Raw genomic sequence first — 23,599 nt, 5'->3', positions numbered from 1 at the left:
TTTGGAATTACTAAAATTAAAAGGTCATGTAAGGTGAAAGTCCTTCGTTAAAATAATAAGATTGGAAGGTGAAAGTCTTTTGTGAAAATAATGTCCTTATTTCAAGATTTTTGTCTTAACTGGCAAAGTTCGCCTTATTCAAAAGTCCCATAAGGAAAGTAATCCGTGTTAGTAATTCTTATAGAAAATGTATAGAATGGGTGTGTGTGTGTGTGTGTGTGTGTGTGCATGCGTGTTTTTTTTGGATGCCCGTGTGCCATGTGTAATTATGGTTTCGACAGATTTTAAAACGACGATGAGAAGAAAACAAGAGACATGTTCTCATGTCAAGTTGGAGCGAAAAGAGAGAGAGAAAAAATGTTTGTTGCATTTAAATACTTTTTGAATCGGATTCTAGTACGAGATTGTTGCTGCTGATATTTGGTTTGGGAAAGTGTTAAAAAACAATCTTCTAAAATTTCTTATTGGTTGATATTATCACGTGGTATTATCTTCATCTACGTCCGCCAGAAATATATCCATTTTGCTTTTGTTGTGAGAAAAACATATGGGTTTTATTTGAAATTATGTTGTTGCAAGAAGAACTTATTTTTGTACAAATGTGCATGAAAATTAAAATCAATGAATGTTTGTTTATTTGCGCACGAGCATGTGTATGTGTGTGTGTGAGTGAGTGACAGCACAAATACTCCCCCAGATTGAACAAAAAATATAAATCTGTTTTTTTCTATTATTTTTGCAATATGTAATGTATTCCTTAAAACGTTTCGGCCAGTGTACTTTCCTGCCGGCTTTTCATTTTGGCAGTCGGTGTTCTGTACAAAAGTAGGTTCTGTAAGAGGTTTTTTCAGTGGGGGAATTATCTGAAAATATTCTACATATGTCGGTTTAAGACAGTCCAACACGATAGTATCTCATTTTCCATTTTTTGAAACAGTGAAATATTTATCCTGCCTGTCCAGAACTTAGATGAGACATTTTGTCCAGAACTGGGTATGGACCCGAATGATTTGGACAAAATGGCTTTTTCACTGAGTTATTCCTGACAAATACGTGTTTGGTGGTGTAAAGATCTTTTGGAATATAGAATTGTTTGCCTGTCCTCCTGGTGGGTGTGAAATTTAGATGAGACATTTTGTCTTTCAACTCTGTTATTAACATGGTTGTAGGTGAGATCTCCATGTGTTGATCAAAATATTGACCCGATAGTCAAAGTGGAACTGAAAACTACCTCCGCTAGCGTGCTTTGTAAGTCTTCTTTTACAGAGTTCCATATCATTAATAGTATCAAAGGTATATTGTCTGCCCAGTCTGTGCTGTTCAGACTCATTGACAAGGAGGTTTTTAACTACCTGAGAAAGCATTCGATCAACCCATTCGCTGAGAGGTGATATGCCGTAGTCTTGATGTGGTTTGTTCCCAGTAATTGATTAAATTCTGCAAAAAGTGTCGATTGGAACCTCTGTCTGTCGTAATGACTGTGGGTACTCCAAAAATGGTTATCCACTCCTTAACTTTTGTTTAGCTTAGCCAACAAAGATGATATCAGGGTCATCACATCATCAGTCAGATGGTGTATGACTGCCCCTACGGCTACGTCTGACGCGTCCATTGTAAGTGTGAGTTTGGTATTTTCCTTGTCATTTATGTAAGTCAGCTTTGTGAACTTTGCTAGGGTTTTCTTTGCTTAAGTAAAAGCTGTTAAGGCTGGTTCATCTAATGTTAACTGTTGGTTCTTGGTCTTGTTCTGCAACAGCGATGTTAGTGGTGCGAGAATTTCAGAGCAGTTGGTAAAGAATCGCCTGTAGTAGTTGATCATTCCTATAAATCGATGGACTTGTGGGCTGTGGAAAATTAGCGATGGTGCTCACTTTTTCAGGTAGTGGTGATATCCCACCCTTGTCAATCGTGTGTCAGAGAAAGTTAACTTCTGATTGGCCGAAGATGCATTTTTCAACATTTATTTTTAGACCGTAATGAGATAATCTCTGAAAACCTCGTCTATTAAGCGTTGAAAAGTTTGACTAGTGTATTCGAAGTCTGAAGAGCATGCGGGTGAATTCGTAAAGTCCAAATGTTATGGTCAAGGCTGTTTTGTGGATACCTTCCTCTGCTACAGGGACTTGGTAGTATGCCTTCACTAGATCCAACTTCGAAAACGTTGTCGCATTCTGTAATCCGATCGCAAAATCGTGGATGTGAGGAATAGGGTATCTGTCTGGTGCAGTTTGTGCATTTAGTCTTCTGAAATCGCCATATGGGCGTCAGGATGTACTGTCCAACTTTTGCACCATGTGTAAGGGAGAAGACCATGCACTTTTTGATAATTCCCTGTTGTAGCATGTACTGGATTTCTTCCTTCACTATTCGGTATTTATCCGGTTTTAAACGTCTGGGGGTGTTGTGAACTAGTTGTCCGGTCGTTTTAATGTAGTGTTTAGCACTATACTTGACCGTGTCCATGTCCCTGAATGGCTGAGACAGCTGCGGATATTTTTGGAGTAATCGACGGATAGCTGGGTCCTCAGGTACGGCTGAACTGATACCTGTTGATTGGTATCGAGTGGTGACTCCTCTGACCACCAACTTCATTTGGTGTTAGTGTTTCCACAGACAAGTTGAATTTCGCCAGGAAATCCACTCCTATTATGGGCGTTGTTATGTTGGCTATGGTAAAAATACACATGAAAGTTTGCCTCAAGCCAATATCCCCGAATGTGGATATCTTGGTACCATTGGCTGCTTGCAAGTGATAAGATTGAGTTGTAATCTTCTGACTGGTCAGTGGTGGGATTACGCTTACTTCAGCACCAGTGTCTATTAGAAAATTATATCCGTGGGTGTTGTCACAGATATAGAATAGACAACCTTTTACAGAGGGTCCAGCGACAGTTGTCATCTTCACTAGCTGGCATTCTCATTTCCCTGTTTCGTTCTGTTACTGGGGGAACAAGGGTGGGTACAGCATCACATGTTACTGCCGAATTTATTATGGTAGAAACAGTGTCCATTCGCTCTGTCACATTCCACGCTTCTACTTCTGCTGGTACTCCTTTGCCTATAGGGCGACCTGTTGTGATGTGAGCGCTCGCGATCTACTTTCAGTAAATCCTGTATTTGTTTGGACAGCTTCTCGATTGTTGATTTTAGCTCAGCTAGCTCCTCATTTCTCTGTTGCATAGGCTGTTGTTGTAGCAAGTTTACTCGGCATGCCCGGAGGTTCCCATGAATTTGGTCTGCTATTTCCACCAGTTTGTCAGGCTCTGTTCCTTCTGCCGTTGGTGCGAAGATTTGTATTGTTGATGCTGGTAGTTTATCCAGCCACAAACTCCTCATTATGTTCAACATCTTATTATCTCCCAACAGGGTGCGCACGTGATGTAACAACTGTGATGGAGTGCGGTCTCCAAGTTCGACCTGCGTAAAGAAGTTGTGTAGCATCGTCTCGTTGGATAAGCCAGTTCGTTTTAGGATTGCTTCCTTCAGCCAGTCGTATGGTTTTCTTCTGGTATAGTTATGAGTAAATCTATTACCTCCTCCACCAGGTAAGTGTATTGTGTCCTTTGCGACGTTATCCACTTTGCATCAAATAAAGCTTGAATCTGGATGAACCAGGATTTGATGTTGGCAGGGTTAAATACCGGAATGTTTAACGATAGGGTGACTGGAGGTATTTCTGAAAATGACGAATCCATGCTTTTGTTTCGCTTTGATTTAATCCCGAAAATGGTTTGGAAACCTTTAAATTGCTGGTCTTTGTTCTTTGCATAGGCAAGTAGTCAATGTAGACGGTTGTCTGCGGTCCCGGTTTAAATAGGAGAATAATGTGATGTGGAAGTCTTTAAACTGTGATGAAGTGTGAGGTACACTCACTTGTGTGCTGCTTTGTGTTTGTAGGTTTTAGAAGGATATAATTTCATAGCCTGGGACGAAAAAAGGGAGAGATAGGTAAATTGTCCTCAGTCAGGGCAGACATGTTTTCTCTCTTATAGCTGTGCGCGATAACCACCAATTTGTATGTTTCAGAAGTATATGCATGTTTTATCTCATGAATGGGTGTCACCAATTTGTAGGGGAAAAGAAATTTAAGAGAAATTAAATTCCTCAGCCCCAAACAAAATAACAATAAAAAAGAAATAAAACACAATGACACCTCCTTTTTGTTTAAAATGTGCTGCATTTATTTTTTAACAAAATAACAAGGTGAACAAGCAAAGTTCGATCGGTAAGAGTTCTTGTGAAATCATTGAGGTTAGAATATTCAAATTAGGTGAAAATCCTTTGTGGAATTACTAATATTAAAATGTCATGTTAGATGAAAGTTCTTCGTTAAAATAAGATTTTGCTTTTGTTGTTGTGAGAAAAGTGCGTGGGCATATTTGAAATTATGTCGTTGCTAGAAGAACTTATTTTTGTACAAATGCGCAGGAAATTAAAATCAATGAACGTTCGTTTATTTGCACATGAGCGTGTGTGTGATTGAGTGACAGCACATACATTGTTGCTTTTGGAGTTTTCTAAAATCAGTTTGTGTCGATATAATTGATGTTTTTATTATTTTTTCTGAATTTATTGTTGGTACTGGTTGTAAATTCCAATTCAACGTTTCTTTTTCTTTCAAAATATATTTATCCTCCACATGTTTGATGCAAATAACTGAATTTTTTGAAGAGAACGAATGACTTTAATTAACAAATGTTATCCATTTTTCGATAAGATTGAATTTTCCAAAAGAAAAAGAAAATGTGGAGACTTTTTCACAATTCATAATATATCCACTAGAACAGTCAAATGTTATACATTTGTTAACCATTTTTTAAAACAAAAATATCACAAAAAGCAATTCCAATAAATGCATTTGATGTGTAAACAAATAAGGAATAATTCTAAGAAACCAAACATTGCTTACAAAATAGGAACTCATCAAGAGAGGTCACTCTTAATCACTAATTTTTTATGGTATTATTATTATTATTATTATTATTATTATTATCATTATTATTAAGTGTGACATGAATTTTAGTGTTGAAAACAGGTTTAGAAATTAAAATAGGTTTGATAAATTCTCTTAAAATTTATAAATTATTTATTTATGTTAAAAATCATAATTCTTGAAGTTATGCTCCTTTTAAATCTTTTAATTACCCAAGGGGTCAATTTGTTAAGTGTAATTTACTTTTAATTTATTAATCAACCTTTAATTTAAATCGGCTGGTTAGAAACCGGTGAAAAAATGTGAGACACGGTCATGTTTATTAGTATGCCGTGATCATAATAATGCTCAATGTTTTTTTCTAAGAAACAAGCTAAGAATAGATTAAATAAAGGGAAATAACTAGAAGAAACTAATTCAGAATAATGCTCAACGTTTTCTTTATAAAACCAAGTAAAAATAAACTAAAATAATGTGAAATAACTAGATAGAAACTTTCAAAAATTCATAACAATGCTCAATGTTTTCTCGAAAAACAAGGAAAAATAGACTAAAATAAAAGGAAATAAGTAGATAAAATTTAAAAAAATCATCATAATGCTCAGTGTTTTCTCTATTAAACCAGGAAAAAAAAAATCAAGTGAAACTACTCGAAAAAGGCTAATAAAAATATTCATAATAATGCTCAACGTTTTCTCTATTAAACAAGATAAAAACAAACTAAAATCAAGGGAAAGAACTTGATGAAATAATTTATAAATTCATAATAATACTCAATGTTTTCTCGATTAAACAAGGTAATAATAGACTAAAATCAAGGGAAATAACTTGAAACTAACAAAATATTCATAAGATAAATGTTTTCTCTATCAAAGCAGAAAAAAATTGATTAAAATTAAGGAAAATAACTCGAAAATAGCTAATAAAAAATTCATAATAATGCTCAATGTTTTCTCTATTAAACAAGGTAAAAACAGACAAAAATCAAGGGAATGAACTTGATGAAGCTATCAAAAATTAATAATGAGCTCAATGTTTTCTCTATTAAACAAGGTAAAAATAGACTAAAATCAAGAGAAATAACTTGATGAAATTAATAAAAGATTCTCCTTCTCTATAACTCATTTCCTATCACAGATGGTTACGTTTCCAACCCGTTTCCCTGACCAGCAAGAACAACATGCATCACTTTTAGATCTGTTTCTGACCACAGTTCCTGATGATTGTGTTACAAACGTCTACAGCCCACTTGGGAATGCTGATTATGTAGTGATAATAGTTGAAATCACCCTAAACTCAAGCGCCATTGCTCAAAACAACGAGATATTATAAAAAAGCTGACTGGGAAGCCATCAGGAATCTCATCAGAGATGCCCCATGGCGAAATATCTTTTCACTTCCTGCTGAACAGTGCGCAAATGAGACCACTGAATGGTTACAAAACAGCAATTGAAGCACATGTTCCTACGTGGAAATTTTATAGCAATGGTTTATTTCCACATGTGCAACTGCCATCGCGCAAAGGCAGCATGTGTACCACAGATTTAACCAACATAAATCCAGTTCAAACAGAAGTATATAGACCAGAAGTAACTGTAAGAAAGAAATAGCGACAGCTAAGAGAGAATTTACTGAAACCACCAAAAACGTATCGAACCACAGAAATTAGGAATCCGTGATTTCTGGAAAATCTACAACAGTGTAGTAAATAATGGGCAATCAACAATTCCCCCACTATCCAACAATCATGAGGTTGTTTTCTCAGCAACTGAGAAGCCTGATATGCTTGCCAGTCGGTTTGCCTCCAACTCCACACTGGACCTTGCTCACCACCCTTTTCTGGACTTTCCTTTGCGTACAGACGCCACACTAGACAATCTGAAAATCACCCTTTCTCAGGTGCATGCTATCATAAAAAATCTTGACACTTCAAAACCATGTGGACCTGATCTCATCCCGGCTGTGCTATTAAAAAAGTGCTCTGCCGAAGTAGCTCCAATCCTCTCCAAACTTTACAACAAATGCCTTAATAAATCTTGCTTTCCTGCCTGCTGGAAAACTGCTTCTGTGGTACCAGTTTTCAAGAATTCTGGCAAAAGAACTGACCCAGTAAATTACCGCCCTATTAGCTTCCTCCCACTTTTTGCCAAAATATTTGAGTCCATAATTAACCAAGCTCTAGTCCATCACCTTACAGATGCTAAACTTCTGACCGATCAACAATATGGATTTAGGCAAGCCCGTTCCACAGCAGACATCCTAACTGTAATCGCTGAGCGTATATACCATTCACTTGACAAAGCAGGGGAGGGTATGAAGGTCTTCTCAGAAAAATCAGATCATACGGTATCACTGGTAGAATACTTAAGATAATTAAATCCTTCTTAGATAAGAGAAAAATCCAGGTTGTCCTTGATGGTCGTACATCTAAACAATATGATATAAATGTGGGAGTGCCTCAGGGGTCTATCCTTGGACCTCTATTATTCCTAATATTCATAAATGACCTCCCTAACATGATTGTCTGTCGGTAGATGTGTATATATATTGATGACACCACGCTCTATAACAGACACAACAGGAAAACAAATGAACACATATCTAAAGAAATGGCAGAAACACTAGAGGATGACCTCCAATCTCTAGTGGAATTGGGACAAAAATGGATGGTCACATTCAATGCTGCCAAGACTAAACTTGTTTCCTTCAATAACCACAAGAAACCTTCTCTACCACAAATAGCAATGGCCAAAGACTCTTTATCTGAAAGCACATCTTTTAAACTTCTCGACCTAACGTTCACAGGAAAAATGAGTTGGAACAATTACATTGAAAGCATTGTCAGGACCGTTGCGAAAAAGGTAGGCTCTCTCTACCGTACTAGAAAGCTACTAATGCCTGAAAGTATCCTGTAAATCTATAAGGCCACCATTTGCCCGTGTATGGAGTATTGTCATATTTGGGCTGGTGCATCTGCTATTAGTCTCTCACTCCTAGACAAGGTTAAAAAAAGAGTCACTAACCTGATAGGTCCTGAATTGTCATCCAAGCTTCAGCCTCTGTCCCATCGACGAAATGTAGCATCCCTCTGCCTGTTCGACAAGTACTTTAACGGTGAATGTTCCGACAAACTGCAAGCACTTGTACCCCCTCTATGTAAATACCTCCCAACAAACCCGACAAGCAGTAAAATCCCACCCCTTCACAGTAGAGATCCCTAGATGTAAGAGAGCCTTCTACTCTAGTAGTTTCTTCCCCAGAACTGCTAGACTTTGGAATTCCCTTCCAGGTTCCTGCTTCCCCAACTGTACTGACATGCAAAAGTTCAAGTGTAACATGAACCGACGTCTTGCTGCCCAACTCCCTACATAGTACCCCTGTAGCTTGTGTCCCTAATAGTAGCTCCCTACATCAAAGTGGCAATGTGCCTTGTTTGGGGTGAAAATGTAATATATAAAAAAAATGTTTTTTTTTATTAAACAAGATATGAATAAACTATAATCAAGTGTAATATATAAAAAAGATTTATAAAAATATAATTATGCTCAATGTTTTCTCTATTAAAATTTTATAGATATAGGCTAAAATCAAGCAAAATAACCAGATTAAACTAATAAAAATTTTATAATAATGCCTAACGTTTTCTCTATTAATAAAGGTAAAATAGAATTAAAAAAAAGAAATATGTAGCTGAAATAAATAAACACTTCATAATCATGCTCAATGTTTTCTCTGCTTCACAATGTAAAAATAAACAAACACAAAGGGAAAAACAAGAAAAACTAATAAAAATGTCAAAACAATGCTAATTTTTTTCCTTTTTAAACAAGATAAAATAGACTGAAATCAAGGAAAAAAACTTGACGAAACTAATAAAAATTCATAATAATGCTCAATGTTTTCTCTATTAGAATCTAGTAAAAATAAACTAAAATCAAAGCAAACAAATTAATAAAACTAATAAAATATTCATAATAAGCTCAATGATTTCTCGATAAAAGAAGGAAAAAAAAGATAAAAATTCAGGAAAATAACTCGAAAAAAGCTAAAAAATTCATAATGCAATATTTTCTCTATGAAATAAGGTTAGGCTAAGATCGAGGGAAATAACTCGGAAAAAGCTAACAAAAATCATGATAATGCTTTGTATTTTTTCTATTAAACAAGGTGAAAATAAACTAAAATCAGGGTTTATAACTTGATGAAATTAACAATGAATTCCTAATAATGCATACTGGTTTCTCTATTAAACAAGGTAATAATAGTCTAAAATCAAGGGAAATTCCACAAAGAAAAGTTAACGAAAAATCTATAATAATGCTCAATGTTTTCTGCATTATGCAAGGTAAAATAAGACTAAAATCTAGGGAAATAACTCGAAAAAAACTAATAAAAAATTCATAACAATGTTCAATGTTTTCTCTATTAAGCAAGGTAAAAATAGACAAAAATCAAGCTAAATAACTTGATTAAATTAACAATAAATTCATAATAATGCTCAATGTTTTCTCTATAAAATAAGATAAAAATAGACTATGAAACTAAAATAAAAATTCATAATAATGCTCTATGTGTTCTCTATTAAATAAGGTAAAATAGACTAAAACCAAAGTGCTCGATGTATTTTCTATTAAACAAGTTAAAAAAAGATTCAACATCAAACGAAATTACTATAAAAATCTAATAGAAAAATTTATAATAAGGCTCAATGTTTTATCTCTTAAACAAGGTAAAGAATAGACTAAAATCAATGGAAATAACTTGAGAAAACTAAAAAACAATCTCATAATAATGACTAATGTTTTCTCTATCAAGCAAAGTAAAAATAAACTAAATCAAAGGAAATAACTAGATGAAACTGACGAAAAATTACACATAATCCTCACTGTCTTCTCTATTAAACAAAGTAAAAATAGACTAAAATAAAGGGCAATAACTTGATAAAACTATTAATAAATTCAAAATAATGCTCAATTTTTTCTCTATAAAATGATATAAAAAAGACTAAAATCAAATGAAACAAACAAATTTTCTCAAATTAAAAGTAGACAATATTCAAGGGAAATGACTAGATGAAACTAAAAAAAAATTATAATGCTCAATGTTTTCTTTAATGAACAAGTCAAATATAGACTAAAATCAAGGGAAATAACTCGATGAAACTAATACAAAACTCAAAAAATGCTCAATATTTCCTCTATTAAACAAATTTGAAAGTATACTAAAATCAGTGATATAACTAGGAAAAACTAATTAAATGTTTGTAATAATGCTGAATGTTTTCTTTATTAAAAAAGGTAAAAAAAAAGACAAAAATGGAAAAATAACTTGGTGAAACTAAAAAAATACATAATAATGCTCAATGGTTTTACTATTAAACAAGGTAAAAACAGAATAAAATCAAGGGAAATAACTAGTTAAAAAATCTAAAAAAAATGCTAAATCTTTTTGTATAAAAATTAACTAAAATTAGAGTAATAACTAACCGCAACTAATAAAAAAATTATAATAATGTTCAGTCTTTTCACTATTAAACTAGTTAAAGGTAGTCTAAAATCGAGGTAAATAACTAGATGAACCTAATAATAAATTTATAATAATGCTCAATATTTTCTATTAAACAAAGGACAAAAAAAATAGACTAAAATCAAGGGACATAACTTGATTAAAGTAAAAAAAATCTAATAATGATGCTCGTCGTCTTTTCTATTAAAAAAAGGTAAAAATAAACTAAATAAAAACATACTTGGACAACACTAATAAAAATATTCTTAATAATGCTCAAATTTCTCGATATTAAACAAGGTAAAAATAAAATGATATCAAGAGAAATAACTTGCTGAAACTAATAAAACAATTAAAATACTGCTGAATGTTTTCCTAATAAAAAGAATATGACTTGATGAAACTAAAAAAAATGACATTAATGTGCAATGTCTTTCTATTAAACAAGTAAAAATAGATTAAATAAAGAGAAATAACTGGAAAAAATCTAATAAAAAATTCATAATGATACGCAATATTTTTACTACTAGCGAAGGGTACCCAGCATTGCCTGGATGTTTGGAGGTGTGTATGTAGGACGGGGGACCCTGTTTTAATATTATAAAAAAAACACAATGTTATAAAAACTTATAAAAACCAAAACAAAGCAAAACCGTGAACAAATGTAAAGAAAAAAGGAAAAGAAAGGTGTAAAAGAGGAAAAAAAGTTTACGTAGGAAGACAGGCTCGAATCCGAAGCATTGAGGCTAAGGCGGAAAAAAAAAATGCCTGACATGTTAGCTCTACACCAAAGAGACACACAATTGAGAACAGATAAAATTAACCCTTTAAAAACAGCTGCAGATGGTTGAAATTAACGTCAATGTTTTCTAGATCAAACATGACGTCATTGTCGTAGTAGCAGGAGGAGACCGAGTTTACGGTGAAGGAATACCCACACACAAGCACATTTTAACTTTTATATTTATAAATGCCTCCCGCCCGTGTTTAATAATTAGTAACTAAATATATGACGCGTAAAATTGAAAGGAATAAAAACAAAATGAACATGAAAGAATACCAAAGGAAAAAAAGGAAAAACACCCAAAAAGCTACCGCGTAAAATGCAAATATATTTATTTAAATCTAAGTTTTTTGTTTATTTTTAAATGGAAAAACAAAATTAAAAAAAATAAAACTTACTGTGTATAATGAAAATATGTTTATTAGATTTTATTTATTCATTTTTCTTTGTTGCAATGAAAAAGAAAAACAAATGAATAAATAAAACCAGAAAACTCACCGTTTTTTATTTTTTTTAGTGTTGGCTGCTGTTAACCAATTTTAATGTCATCTGATTCCAATATCGATAGCGTAGTAGTAATTGTGCTAATGAAACTCTCAGAAATGCAATGTATAGAAATAAATAATGAATAAGTAACTAATTCAAAAATAGGAAGTCAGCGATAAATAAAATATTAAAGCGACTAATTGGTGCAAGATTTGAAGAATGCTGGTGGCTGACTGCTAAAGTTTCTTGTAAAAACTGGAATCCAATGTTAGTTCGTTTCGTTTAATTAATCCTTCGAATCACAACCCCCCCCCCACCCACCTACAAAAAGAGAAAAAATATAAAGGGAGGAAAAAAAGAAGAAGAAATTTATAAAATGGCACAAGTAACCCACAGAATAACTGGAATGTAAAGTCGTATTTCACCCAACGGAAAAATACCAATCCATATTTTTTAAACAACTAAGAACTCAAACCGATGTTCCTCTATATTCCCCTGTGAACGTATCTGCAGCAGTGTTAAGTGGTCATGGGCGGAGTATGAATCAAATAGAAAGAAAAGATTTTACAACTTCCATTGATTCTAACCGATTGTGGCAGTTAACTCTCACCGGAAAAAATATAGTAATGTACGAATATCAAGGAACTGTAAGGGTAATAAGCCTATAGCACACCTCAGATCCTGTGCTGAAGTGTGGGGACATTACATTTGAATGTAATGTCGTGATCTTTTAGAAAGATAGAATAGAAGATAGAAGAAAGATAGAAGATAGAAGAAAGATAGAAGATAGATAGAAGATTAAACAAGGTAAAAATTGACAGATTCTAGATGAAACTAATAAAAAAATTCGAAATAATGCGCTTTGTTTTCTTTATTAAATCATTAAAAAAAGACTAAATCAAGGGATATCAGTTGAGGAAACTAAAATAATAATAATAATAATAATAATAATAATAATAATAATAATAATAATGTTTTCTATTAAATAATTAAAAAAGACTAAATCAAGAGATATAACTGAAAAAAAAACTAATAAGAAATTCATAATAATGCTCAATGTTTTCTCTATTAAACAAGGTATAAACAAACTAAAATTAAGAGAAATAACTGGAAACAAACTAATTAAAAATTCATAATAATGCTCAATCTTTTTATATTAAACCAGGTAATAATTAACTAAAATCAAATGAATAACTAGATGCAACTAATAAAAAAATTCAGAATATAGTGCAATATTTTCTTTGCAATAATAGATGTCACATACAAATTATTATGTCTAAACTATTATCTACCATCTTATGTAACTTTATAACATCGTTTTAGACACTTTTAATAATAAAATCCTACATTGCATCGGAGGAATGCTGCCATCTTTAGACAAACTAGTTCATATTTATCCTTCTAAATTAACAGTCCCTCTCCAGTCAACACTGGGAAATATTATACACAGTGTACATATACCATCCTGTCTATCTTCGTAACTGGTTCATAAACTCATACACAAACCATTACCTTTCTTTTCCCTGTTACAAAAATAATAATTTCTCCTTTTACAGTTCTGGCAAATTCGGGAAATATAGAAAAAGAAGATGCCTGGTATCTTTCTGTTCCGGAGGTCCCTTGTCTTCCTGCTGCTGGGCAATAAAACGATTGAGATATACCTGACTTTTGATTTTTGTGAACCACAGGACATACAACTTTTTATTTCATAAAAAAAAGTTTATTTTGGATGTCTCAGTGCCTTTCTAGGGGTCTGCTATGTGTCTACATGTTTGTGTCGTCTAGTCTTGCTTCATGGTATTCGGAGCATGTCTGCACACCTTGGTGACTAAAATTCAGATTCTAATCTTTTTGACCTGTCACTTCTACTACATCATCCTGAAAAGCACACGTCTCACTAACGTGTGACATCAAGGTCGATCTAGTTATATTTTGTTTATAGTTTATTAAGCTAATTTCTGTAAATATTTCAGTGAAAATTTATTTCTCTAAACAATAAATAATTCTTAATATAAACTATTTTAGCCAGATCACTGTTGTTGTCCACTTATCACTAGATAGATAGATAGATAGATAGATAAACAATAGCTAATTAACACTTTTAACTCTGCTAATATCTAACACTATAAAACAAGGTAAAAATAGACTAGAATCAAGGGAACAAATACAATAAAAATTTCATAATTCTCAATGTTTTCTCTATTAAACTAGATAAAAATAGACTAAAATCAAGGGAAATTAGATGAAACTAATAAAAAATTTCATAATAATACTTCATGTTTTCTCTATTTCATAAAATAAAGATAGATAAGATTCAAAAGAAATAACTAGATGAAACTAATAAAAAATACATAATAAAGCTCAATGTTTTCTCTATTAAACAAGTCAAATATAAACTAAAATCAAGGGAAGTACCTTGATAAAACTAATATAAAACTCAAAATAATGCTCAATATTCTTTCTATTAAACAAGGTTAAAGTAAATTAAAAGTAAAATAACTAGAAAAAACAAATAAAAACTTCATAAAAATGCTCAGTATTAAACAAGACTAAAATCAAGGAAAATAACTTGGTTAAACTGAAAAATACATAATAATGCTCCATGATTTTACTATTAAACAGGGTAAAAATAGACTAAAATCAAGTGAAATAACTAAAGAAAAAACTTGTAAAAAATACATGATAATGGTCAATGTTTTCTCTATTAAACAAGGTAAAAAATAGACTGCAGTCAAGGACATGATTTTAATAACAAAAAAATGGAAGTTTTTTTCTTTTTTTTTTCTTACAAAGGAGTCAAGGGAAGCCACTCGAGGATAAGGGTTAATGAGTATAGATAAGTAGTGGAAATTTTGTAAATTGGATTACTTTGGGGAACGGTTCATCAAGAACTTGTTTATGTTGGACTTGAAGACAATCAAATTGTATCAGCTGGAAAGCAGGCAAACAGAACAGAGTACCACATGCGTGCAGTTTTAAGAAAGAAGGTTTGTTTATGGAATCTATGTTTAGGTTCAGGCACAGATAAAGAATGTGGGAAATTATTGATAGTGGCTAGACGAGTGTTTTCCGTAAAAGTTTGAAAAGGGGGAACCATAGATTGAAGCTCAGACGTGCACTTGCCATGAAAATAACAATAAAGCAGAGACAGGCTCGCAACATCTCTTATGTGAGAAAGAGGTTGAAGGGAAGAGAAAAAGGCATCCCCCACTAAGCTACAAAGTCTATTTTGAACTCTGTCAAGGCAGGATAGCTGCTTCTGCTGCAATTCTCCACCTATATAAAAGCAAGGTACCTTGCTCTTATATAGGTAGAGAATTGCATCAGGAGTGAGATATCTACTGGAGCAGTAGAAGGATCCTACCATTTTTCCAGCGGCCTTGATGTACGTGTTCCATTTCAGATCAGGAGTAAAGGTCAAGCCCAGAAGCTTATCAAACCATGCAACCTCCCTAAGACGAGAACCATTCATTTCAATTGATGCCAGATGAGGATCAGAGCGGTGATGATGTAAGATAGAAGCTTGGTTTTAGATGCATTAAAAGTAATCAGCCACTGCTTTCCCCATTGTACCACGTGCTCAAGATAAGAGGAGAGAGAGTCAGAGAGAACTTGGTCATTTACGGCCTTTGATGTGTTGCCATAGATTGTGGTGTTGTCAGCATAAATGTCAACGAATGATCTTAGGATGTTATTTGGAAGATCATTGATGTAGATCAGAAAGAGAGTTGGGCCCAGGATGGACCCCTGAGGGACTCCAGCATTAATACTGTGAACTTCTGATTTCTGCCTATCAACTACTACTCTTATGAATCTATCTGACAGAAATGATTTAATAATTGAGAAAACATTTCCACCTATACCATAGCTGGATATCTTATAAAGTAGACTTTTATGTCATACCCTATTAGAGGCCTTTGATATATCAAGAGCAATTGCCCTAGAAAGGAAACCTCTGTCAAGAGATTCACTAATCCTATGAGATATAACCATCAGCAAATCTGCATTAGATCTAACAGAACGGGAACCATATTGCATCCCACTAAGAAGATTATTTTTGCTGAGGTGGTGGACTACTTCTCTATTTAACACAGATTCCAGCAACTTACTCATGATGCACAATTGTCCCTAAGACAAGGCTAAACAGCTTTGTAAGTATAGGAGCTAGTTCTGGTTGAAACTTTTTCAGCACTATAGTTGGAATGCTTTCAGGGCCAGTTGCTTTACTGGAATCAAGATTTTTGATTAGCTTGGCAACATCATGCACAGATTTTTGTAGGTCGCATAGTGTGTTTTCTGATACAGGCGGAAATAAGGTTGTGGGATTAATGTCAAAACCTTGATATAAATTTCATTTTCACAATACTGTTTTAAATTTATATATGTATATATGAAAATGTAAATATGGTGAGTACTAATATAAAAAAATGTAAATATGGTGAGTACTAATATATGTATATATGAAAATGTAAATATGGTGAGTACTAATATAAAAAAATGTAAATATGGTGAGTACTAATATATGTATATATGAAAATGTAAATATGGTGAGTACTAATATAAAAAAATGTAAATATGGTGAGTACTAATATATGTATATATGAAAATGTAAATATGGTGAGTACTAATATATGTATATATGAAAATGTAAATATGGTGAGTACTAATATAAAAAAATGTAAATATGGTGAGTACTAATATAAAAAAATGTAAATATGGTGAGTACTAATATAAAAAAATGTCAATATGGTGAGTACTAATATAAAAAAATGTAAATATGGTGAGTACTAATATAAAAAAATGTAAATATGGTGAGTACTAATATAAAAAATGTAAATATGGTGAGTACTAATATAAAAAAATGTAAATATGGTGAGTACTAATATAAAAAAATGTAAATATGGTGAGTACTAATATAAAAAATTGTAAATATGGTGAGTACTGATATAAAAAAATGTAAATATGGTGAGTACTAATATATGTATATATGAAAATGTAAACATGGTGAGTACTAATATAAAAAAATGTAAATATGGTGAGTACTAATATAAAAAAATGTAAATATGGTGAGTACTAATATATGTATATATGAAAATGTAAATATGGTTAGTACTAATATAAAAAAATGTAAATATGGTGAGTACTAATATAAAAAAATGTAAATATGGTGAGTACTAATATAAAAAAATGTAAATATGGTGAGTACTAATATAAAAAAATGTAAATATGGTGAGTACTAATATAAAAAAATGTAAATATGGTGAGTACTAATATATGTATATATGAAAATGTAAATATGGTGAGTACTAATATATGTATATATGAAAATGTAAATATGGTGAGTACTAATATATGTATATATGAAAATGTAAATATGGTGAGTACTAATATATGTATATATGAAAATGTAAATATGGTGAGTACTAATATAAAAAAATGTAAATATGGTGAGTACTAATATAAAAAAATGTAAATATGGTGAGTACTAATATAAAAAAATGTAAATATGGTGAGTACTAATATAAAAAAATGTAAATATGGTGAGTACTAATATAAAAAAATTGTAAATATGGTGAGTACTGATATAAAAAAATGTAAATATGGTGAGTACTAATATATGTATATATGAAAATGTAAATATGGTGAGTACTAATATAAAAAAATGTAAATATGGTGAGTACTAATATAAAAAAATGTAAATATGGTGAGTACTAATATATGTATATATGAAAATGTAAATATGGTTAGTACTAATATAAAAAAATGTAAATATGGTGAGTACTAATATAAAAAAATGTAAATATGGTGAGTACTAATATAAAAAAATGTAAATATGGTGAGTACTAATATATGTATATATGAAAATGTAAATATGGTGAGTACTAATATATGTATATATGAAAATGTAAATATGGTGAGTACTAATATATGTATATATGAAAATGTAAATATGGTGAGTACTAATATATGTATATATGAAAATGTAAATATGGTGAGTACTAATATAAAAAAATGTAAATATGGTGAGTACTAATATAAAAAAATGTAAATATGGTGAGTACTAATATAAAAAAATGTAAATATGGTGAGTACTAATATAAAAAAATGTAAATATGGTGAGTACTAATATAAAAAAATGTAAATATGGTGAGTACTAATATAAAAAATGTAAATATGGTGAGTACTAATATAAAAAAATGTAAATATGGTGAGTACTAATATAAAAAAATGTAAATATGGTGAGTACTAATATAAAAAAATTGTAAATATGGTGAGTACTGATATCAAAAAATGTAAATATGGTGAGTACTAATATATGTATATATGAAAATGTAAATATGGTGAGTACTAATATAAAAAAATGTAAATATGGTGAGTACTAATATAAAAAAATGTAAATATGGTGAGTACTAATATATGTATATATGAAAATGTAAATATGGTTAGTACTAATATAAAAAAATGTAAATATGGTGAGTACTAATATAAAAAAATGTAAATATGGTGAGTACTAATATAAAAAAATGTAAATATGGTGAGTACTAATATAAAAAAATGTAAATATGGTGAGTACTAATATATGTATATATGAAAATGTAAATATGGTTAGTACTAATATAAAAAAATGTAAATATGGTGAGTACTAATATAAAAAAATGTAAATATGGTGAGTACTAATATAAAAAAATGTAAATATGGTGAGTACTAATATAAAAAAATGTAAATATGGTGAGTACTAATATAAAAAAATGTAAATATGGTGAGTACTAATATATGTATATATGAAAATGTAAATATGGTGAGTTCTAATATAAAAAATGTAAATATGGTGAGTACTAATATAAAAAAATGTAAATATGGTGAGTACTAATATAAACAAATGTAAATATGGTGAGTACTAATATATGTATATATGAAAATGTAAATATGGTGAGTACTAATATATGTATATATGAAAATGTAAATATGGTGAGTACTAATATATGTATATATGAAAATGTAAATATGGTGAGTACTAATATAAAAAAATGTAAATATGGTGAGTACTAATATAAACAAATGTAAATATGGTGAGTACTAATATATGTATATATGAAAATGTAAATATGGTGAGTACTAATATATGTATATATGAAAATGTAAATATGGTGAGTACTAATATATGTATATATGAAAATGTAAATATGGTGAGTACTAATATAAAAAATGTAAATATGGTGAGTACTAATATAAAAAAATGTAAATATGGTGAGTACTAATATAAAAAAATGTAAATATGGTGAGTACTAATATAAAAAAATGTAAATATGGTGAGTACTAATATAAAAAAATGTAAATATGGTGAGTACTAATATAAAAAAATGTAAATATGGTGAGTACTAATATAAAAAAATGTAAATATGGTGAGTACTAATATATGTATATATGAAAATGTAAATAGTAAATATGGTGAGTACTAATATAAAAAAATGTAAATATGGTGAGTACTAATATATGTATATATGAAAATGTAAATATGGTGAGTACTAATATAAAAAAATGTAAATATGGTGAGTACTAATATATGTATATATGAAAATGTAAATATGGTTAGTACTAATATAAAAAAATGTAAATATGGTGAGTACTAATATATGTATATATGAAAATGTAAATATGGTTAGTACTAATATAAAAAAATGTAAATATGGTGAGTACTAATATAAAAAAATGTAAATATGGTGAGTACTAATATAAAAAAATGTAAATATGGTGAGTACTAATATAAAAAAAATGTAAATATGGTGAGTACTAATATAAAAAAATGTAAATATGGTGAGTACTAATATATGTATATATGAAAATGTAAATATGGTTAGTACTAATATAAAAAAATGTAAATATGGTGAGTACTAATATAAAAAAATGTAAATATGGTGAGTACTAATATAAAAAAATGTAAATATGGTGAGTACTAATATAAAAAAATGTAAATATGGTGAGTACTAATATAAAAAAATGTAAATATGGTGAGTACTAATATAAAAAAATGTAAATATGGTGAGTACTAATATATGAAAATGTAAATATGGTGAGTACTAATATAAAAAAATGTAAATATGGTGAGTACTAATATAAAAAAAATGTAAATATGGTGAGTACTAATATAAAAAAATGTAAATATGGTGAGTACTAATATATGTATATATGAAAATGTAAATATGGTTAGTACTAATATAAAAAAATGTAAATATGGTGAGTACTAATATAAAAAAATGTAAATATGGTGAGTACTAATATAAAAAAATGTAAATATGGTGAGTACTAATATAAAAAAAATGTAAATATGGTGAGTACTAATATAAAAAAATGTAAATATGGTGAGTACTAATATATGTATATATTAAAATGTAAATATGGTTAGTACTAATATAAAAAAATGTAAATATGGTGAGTACTAATATAAAAAAATGTAAATATGGTGAGTACTAATATAAAAAAATGTAAATATGGTGAGTACTAATATAAAAAAATGTCAATATGGTGAGTACTAATATAAAAAAATGTAAATATGGTGAGTACTAATATAAAAAAATGTAAATATGGTGAGTACTAATATAAAAAAATGTAAATATGGTGAGTACTAATATATGAAAATGTAAATATGGTGAGTACTAATATAAAAAATGTAAATATGGTGAGTACTAATATAAAAAAATGTAAATATGGTGAGTACTAATATAAAAAAATGTAAATATGGTGAGTACTAATATATGAAAATGTAAATATGGTGAGTACTAATATAAAAAAATGTAAATATGGTGAGTACTAATATAAAAAAATGTAAATATGGTGAGTACTAATATAAAAAAATGTAAATATGGTGAGTACTAATATATGAAAATGTAAATATGGTGAGTACTAATATAAAAAATGTAAATATGGTGAGTACTAATATAAAAAAATGTAAATATGGTGAGTACTAATATAAAAAAATGTAAATATGGTGAGTACTAATATAAAAAATGTAAATATGGTTAGTACTAATATAAAAAAATGTAAATATGGTGAGTACTAATATAAAAAAATGTAAATATGGTGAGTACTAATATAAAAAAATGTAAATATGGTGAGTACTAATATAAAAAAAATGTAAATATGGTGAGTACTAATATAAAAAAATGTAAATATGGTGAGTACTAATATATGTATATATGAAAATGTAAATATGGTTAGTACTAATATAAAAAAATGTAAATATGGTGAGTACTAATATAAAACAATGTAAATATGGTGAGTACTAATATAAAAAAAATGTAAATATGGTGAGTACTAATATAAAAAAATGTAAATATGGTGAGTACTAATATATGTATATATGAAAATGTAAATATGGTTAGTACTAATATAAAAAAATGTAAATATGGTGAGTACTAATATAAAAAAATGTAAATATGGTGAGTACTAATATAAAAAAATGTAAATATGGTGAGTACTAATATAAAAAAATGTAAATATGGTGAGTACTAATATAAAAAATGTAAATATGGTGAGTACTAATATAAAAAAATGTAAATATGGTGAGTACTAATATAAAAAAATGTAAATATGGTGAGTACTAATATATGTATATATGAAAATGTAAATATGGTGAGTACTAATATATGTATATATGAAAATGTAAATATGGTGAGTACTAATATATGTATATATGAAAATGTAAATATGGTGAGTACTAATATAAAAAAATGTAAATATGGTGAGTACTAATATAAACAAATGTAAATATGGTGAGTACTAATATAAAAAAATGTAAATATGGTGAGTACTAATATATGTATATATGAAAATGTAAATATGGTGAGTACTAATATAAAAAAATGTAAATATGGTGAGTACTAATATAAAAAAATGTAAATATGGTGAGTACTAATATAAAAAAATGTAAATATGGTGAGTACTAATATATGTATATATGAAAATGTAAATATGGTTAGTACTAATATAAAAAAATGTAAATATGGTGAGTACTAATATATGTATATATGAAAATGTAAATATGGTGAGTACTAATATAAAAAAATGTAAATATGGTGAGTACTAATATATGTATATATGAAAATGTAAATATGGTTAGTACTAATATAAAAAAATGTAAATATGGTGTACTAATATAAAAAAATGTAAATATGGTGAGTACTAATATAAAAAAATGTAAATATGGTGAGTACTAATATAAAAAAAATGTAAATATGGTGAGTACTAATATAAAAAAATGTAAATATGGTGAGTACTAATATATGTATATATGAAAATGTAAATATGGTTAGTACTAATATAAAAAAATGTAAATATGGTGAGTACTAATATATGTATATATGAAAATGTAAATATGGTTAGTACTAATATAAAAAAATGTAAATATGGTGAGTACTAATATATGTATATATGAAAATGTAAATATGGTGAGTACTAATATAAAAAAATGTAAATATGGTGAGTACTAATATAAAAAAATGTAAATATGGTGAGTACTAATATATGAAAATGTAAATATGGTGAGTACTAATATAAAAAAATGTAAATATGGTGAGTACTAATATAAAAAAAATGTAAATATGGTGAGTACTAATATAAAAAAATGTAAATATGGTGAGTACTAATATATGTATATATGAAAATGTAAATATGGTTAGTACTAATATAAAAAAATGTAAATATGGTGAGTACTAATATATGTATATATGAAAATGTAAATATGGTTAGTACTAATATAAAAAAATGTAAATATGGTGTACTAATATAAAAAAATGTAAATATGGTGAGTACTAATATAAAAAAATGTAAATATGGTGAGTACTAATATAAAAAAAATGTAAATATGGTGAGTACTAATATAAAAAAATGTAAATATGGTGAGTACTAATATATGTATATATGAAAATGTAAATATGGTTAGTACTAATATAAAAAAATGTAAATATGGTGAGTACTAATATATGTATATATGAAAATGTAAATATGGTTAGTACTAATATAAAAAAATGTAAATATGGTGAGTACTAATATATGTATATATGAAAATGTAAATATGGTGAGTACTAATATAAAAAAATGTAAATATGGTGAGTACTAATATAAAAAAATGTAAATATGGTGAGTACTAATATATGAAAATGTAAATATGGTGAGTACTAATATAAAAAAATGTAAATATGGTGAGTACTAATATAAAAAAAATGTAAATATGGTGAGTACTAATATAAAAAAATGTAAATATGGTGAGTACTAATATATGTATATATGAAAATGTAAATATGGTTAGTACTAATATAAAAAAATGTAAATATGGTGAGTACTAATATAAAAAAATGTAAATATGGTGAGTACTAATATAAAAAAATGTAAATATGGTGAGTACTAATATAAAAAAAATGTAAATATGGTGAGTACTAATATAAAAAAATGTAAATATGGTGAGTGCTAATATATGTATATATGAAAATGTAAATATGGTTAGTACTAATATAAAAAAATGTAAATATGGTGAGTACTAATATAAAAAAATGTAAATATGGTGAGTACTAATATAAAAAAATGTAAATATGGTGAGTACTAATATAAAAAAATGTCAATATGGTGAGTACTAATATAAAAAAATGTAAATATGGTGAGTACTAATATAAAAAAATGTAAATATGGTGAGTACTAATATAAAAAAATGTAAATATGGTGAGTACTAATATATGAAAATGTAAATATGGTGAGTACTAATATAAAAAATGTAAATATGGTGAGTACTAATATAAAAAAATGTAAATATGGTGAGTACTAATATATGAAAATGTAAATATGGTGAGTACTAATATAAAAAATGTAAATATGGTGAGTACTAATATAAAAAAATGTAA

The 23,599-nt window shown here is 28.9% G+C and overlaps 2 protein-coding genes across 2 annotated transcripts; both read right to left on the bottom strand.

Moving 5' to 3' along the window:
- Positions 1 to 2,524: 2,524 nt before the first annotated feature.
- On the bottom strand, positions 2,525 to 2,899 carry LOC145286357 (uncharacterized). Its single transcript, XM_080135294.1, has one exon. It carries the CDS (start codon positions 2,897 to 2,899, stop codon positions 2,525 to 2,527), a length of 375 nt encoding a protein of 124 aa, XP_079991420.1.
- A 68-nt stretch (positions 2,900 to 2,967) lies between these two features.
- Positions 2,968 to 3,441, bottom strand: LOC145286356 (uncharacterized). Its single transcript, XM_080135293.1, has one exon. The coding sequence runs from the start codon at positions 3,439 to 3,441 to the stop codon at positions 2,968 to 2,970; it is 474 nt and encodes a 157-aa protein (XP_079991419.1).
- Positions 3,442 to 23,599: the final 20,158 nt, after the last annotated feature.

This window comes from Euprymna scolopes, chromosome 10 (assembly GCF_053919585.1).
Source record: "Euprymna scolopes isolate OS-2025 chromosome 10, ASM5391958v1, whole genome shotgun sequence".
Taxonomy (NCBI): domain Eukaryota; kingdom Metazoa; phylum Mollusca; class Cephalopoda; order Sepiida; family Sepiolidae; genus Euprymna; species Euprymna scolopes.
Note: the sequence above shows the minus strand (reverse complement) of the source record. Positions and strands in the feature narration are given on the sequence as shown.

Excerpts from the sequence above, each read along its gene's own strand:
- LOC145286357 (XM_080135294.1), bottom strand. The coding sequence starts at position 2,899 with ATGACAACTGTCGCTGGACCCTCTGTAAAAGGTTGTCTATTCTATATC.
- LOC145286356 (XM_080135293.1), bottom strand. The coding sequence starts at position 3,441 with ATGCTACACAACTTCTTTACGCAGGTCGAACTTGGAGACCGCACTCCA.